At 38.3% G+C, this 4,110-nt stretch overlaps 1 protein-coding gene across 2 annotated transcripts in view; it reads left to right on the forward strand.

Annotated features, from left to right (window-relative positions):
- Window positions 1–2,160, forward strand: part of TBC1D23 (TBC1 domain family member 23) — a 35,048-nt gene extending 32,888 nt beyond the window's left edge. For both annotated transcript variants that reach the window (XM_031051329.2, XM_031051330.2), the window contains one exon: window positions 436–2,160. In XM_031051329.2, the coding sequence (XP_030907189.1) occupies window positions 436–517 (82 nt within the window). In that variant the 3' untranslated portion in view covers window positions 518–2,160. The remainder of the gene's footprint in view (window positions 1–435) is intronic.
- Window positions 2,161–4,110: the final 1,950 nt, after the last annotated feature.

Below are 4,110 nucleotides of genomic sequence, written 5' to 3' on the forward strand. Positions count from 1 at the left end.
GTATTGCAATGTGCAGCACTGTGTGCTCAAGCTGGAGGAAGTCAGAGGAATGGGTATGTAGGGCTTGTTTTTTGCTGGTGTAGCCTGTTGTTTCTTGCCACTAACAAAGTTGGTGACACCAGTTGGACATTTTCTCATCCTTTTCTTTGCGAAGAACAGTGTGCAGGGGTGCCCTGGTTTTATAAGAAGTGGAAGCTAACTAGAGAAGTTGGTTTATGCCCGTTGACCTCTTAGAATGAAATTAGTTGGGTAAGTTCACAAATGAAAGTGTTTCATAGCATAAATCGGAATCAAATGTTACTTTCTTAGTAATTTTTCATCTCAATATATTCCCCTCCTGCTTCCCCCTAGGTTGTGCCAGAAGAAAAAGCAAGAATTATGGAATTAATGCTCAATTATTTTATAGTGAATTAATGATGGCTTTTTTTTTTTAAGGTATTTGATTCCAAATGCAGGTGATGCTACCAAAGCCATAAAACAACAGATCATGAAAGTATTGGACGCCTTGGAGAGTTAATAACTAAGGACATTGTAGAGAATGGTTTATAAAGAAGCAACCAGGATACTGTATGTGGACACAAGCTGACTGTTTCCCAACTGAATACTAACTTAAGAGAATTTTTCTGTTTGGAGATGGGAGTGCCTGAGTAGCAGGCTTAAGATAGGGTAAATTATTATCAACTTCTGAATGGTATTTTTAATTTTTTAATTATATTGGTTTTGTTTTTGAGAAATGTTTATTATAAAGGTCAGTTTGCTTCATTTTTAATGCAGCTTTAATGTAAGTCATCTGCATCTGCAAGAGAAAATGCAGCTTAGGCTTGCATTAAGTGTGTTAAAGCAAAGAAGCACTACGAGATACAGAGAAGCAGTTGAAAACAGAATGGATTTTAAATTACTGTTGCTTGAAAGTAAAGTATCTCCATTACATACAGTATATAAATTTGGCTTTGCCTACTGGGTAGTATCAAGGACTGATTGATACTTGGGTTTATGAACAGAACGTAAAGATCCTAGTGGTACTGGATCCTTCTCATTAGAAATGATTAAGCTTGGGCTGCAGATAAATGGAAAAAATGCAAGCAATTTGTAAATTTGACTTTTTTAAAAGTCTTACCCACTACTGTGTTAAATAGTTTGAAATGTTGGTAGGGTATTTTTAAATCCTAAAACGAAGTGTGGACAATAGGCTTTTACTACATGGTTGTGATTATCTATTTTTTTTAATTATGCAAAATTTTGCATTTCATAGGTTGAGGCTGTTTCTCTTTTAAAGATGAATGTGTGCACTGAAACAGAAGTTAATGTTTCTTGACAGAATGTGACACTTGAAAATAAGTTACCCTGCTCCTCAGAAACAGAATGTCTAAGCTAATAATTAGACCTTTAACAGCCTTCAGTTCAGCACAGAAGTATATGCTGATTGAAGGTGTTCAGCCAGAAAATGAGCACACACAAAGTGAAGAGATTCAAGCACTATATGCCTGTGATAAATGTATTCATTACCTGTTGCCTTCATTGTTTCAAGCATTTTAACTAACATCATCTAAACTAGTAAATGTTTCAGAGATAGCAACTGTGTGATTGCTTATGAGCAGCTTTCCACTTGCTCCTAGAACTGCTCTCTTGTTAAATAAGTTCAGTACAGGAATGTCCTTATAGCATCTTTAGAGGCTGACTTGGAAATTACCAAAATGAAAACCTGTGAATTGGTGCAGCATTGGGAGGTAAAATAAATGAAACTGATCTTTAGAAAAAAAACAGTCATTCTAAGTTATTTTACTTGGAATCAAGCTGGGGCACCTTAATTCTGGGACTAACTCCTTTTTTTGTTTGTTTGGGTTTTTTTGGGTTGGGTTTTTTTTTTTTTTTTTCTGTCTTAGTATCTTGAGTACACACCAATAGAACTTGAACTGTTGAAGATATTTGCATGAATTGCACCTGGGCCAGTGCTCATGTATTTATAGTTTAGCCCAGAAGCTGTTGTATTACAATTTCCTCTTCCTACTCCCTTCTGAAAATTTCCTGAAGAGTCTCTGACTCTGTGCCTACTTCAGCAATGAGATTTTTTTCATGTAAAGATGTTTGTGTTACTGTTTATAAACTACAGTTGTAAATAAATCAGTACAGTTTGAACATAACTTGTTCTGCCTGAAAGCATTTAGTTGTGTACTGTTTTAGTTCTCTGAATCAACAGTTTTTCCTAAAGGTATTTTGTAAATGGAAGTGAATTTGATCCTTGGAGTGGAAGAAACTGATTATGGATCATGGGGAGCTACTGTCAGTGACATCTTAATGTAAGTATTTTGGAATTCAGACTTTGACTAATTTCACTAAATACTTGTGGGTGAGCCATAGTAAACATTCATAGAAAGGTCAAAATGAGGTAACAAATGGTCAAATAGAAATGGTTGCTGCATAAATTCCAGGCTTCACAGCATTATATTTTTAGATTATAAAAATGTTGGCAAAATGATACATTCTACTAGTCATTGGCAGGGTGGTGTCTGGAAAGTACACTCAGTTGTTAAACAGGTGTATTTTGGTATTAAATATGGAAAGTGGGTAACATGCATGCTTCTCTGAGGACAACAAATACAGACCTTTTCAGATCTACAGAAAGTAAAGCTATAGTAAGTCAGTTCTTGAATCTTCTCTGTGTAAGAATGTATAATCCAAGCTTAATTATTTGTAATTTTCTGAGACAATCTGCAAGTTATCAACAGACTCCTGATCTTACAAAGCTCAGTCCAAACTATTAATAATTTCAGTGCTGTCTTATGCCTCTCTACCCACAATTTAAAGGCTACTCTTGCCTCATGGCATATGTATCTGCAGTTAGTGTGTCTGTTACAAAACTTGTATTGCTAAGCAGAAATTCCAATTATAAAGCTGGAGTGACTTTCTGAAAAGAAAAAGCTCTTCTACTTCCTGTTCATCTTGGAGGAATTTATTTTTTTTTAATTGTTTTGCCAGAGGTTTGCAGGCTCTTATTTTATTTTGCATGCATCACTGTCTGTGGTGGTGAATGTGAGATATGACAGCTGCAGTGTTGCTGGGGCCTTAATTTTTATTTTAATCTGTTTTGGTGATAGGAATAAGGTCTGTAACAGGAAAAACCAACTCTTCTCCGAGTAAGCTCTCTTGCTAAATGGGAGATCTTTTGTGTTTTGTAGCCAGGGGCAATGCTTCTGTGTTCACTGATGGCTCTTCAGTTCTCTCAAATCCTTGTAGATTCTGATCTGTATGAGAATTTTGGACAGAACTTCACATGTATTACCCACCAAAAATACTTGTGACTCTGGAGGTGCAGTTTTATTTACACTGCCTTCTCCAGATGTAAGTGAAGATCACTTGCTGTTCTTGCAGTTCAGGTCCTGTTAGGCCTTATATGTGGGTTTTACGCATGTGTAAGATATGGATCACTCTGGGTTACTCATTTTATCTTTGCCCCTTCTGATCTGATTTATTTTCAACTCGTGGAGATACTGTTGCATGAGCAGTACTGCCTCTACTCAACATGAATCTGCAGTTCTACTAGCTGGCTTTTAAAAAGCTCAAGATTGTAACATAAATACATGAGGCAGCAGTGCTCTATTGAGTAAAGGAGTGCACTTGGTGTTTAAAGCTAGTAATAAAAACAGTATGGCATTTAGCATTTTGAATAGTAGCTTAGGAGATGTTCTTCTTGTAAAGGAAGATGGTGATTCCCAGCTGAGTAAGTTAGCTGTAAACTCGTACAGACCTCTTGGAATGAGCCCTTAGCAAACATTAACACGTGCAAGGGCTGGCACACCGGCTCCGTGGAGCACCAAGAGGCTGAGCTGCTCAGCGGTGGTTTTGCCAGGTGCTGATTAGGTACCGCAGCAGTACTCCCAGCAAAGCCTCAGTGGCACTTAGGCCCCGAGATACTTCGTCCCCTGAACCTTCCTGCACCGCTGCCTGACAAAGCTGCCGTGGAGAAGCGCTGCGCAATCGGGTCGAGGAACGAGCCGGACTTCCCAACGCAGGGTAAGATTGGGTTTTACACCGGTACTGGGGAGGAAGTGCGCCTGCGCTTTTCCCTCCCGGACACTGGCGGACTACACTTCCCGGCAGGCCCGGCGCTGT

The sequence above is a fragment of the Melopsittacus undulatus genome, chromosome 2, assembly GCF_012275295.1.
Source record: "Melopsittacus undulatus isolate bMelUnd1 chromosome 2, bMelUnd1.mat.Z, whole genome shotgun sequence".
In the NCBI taxonomy this organism is placed as follows: Eukaryota; Metazoa; Chordata; class Aves; order Psittaciformes; family Psittaculidae; genus Melopsittacus; species Melopsittacus undulatus.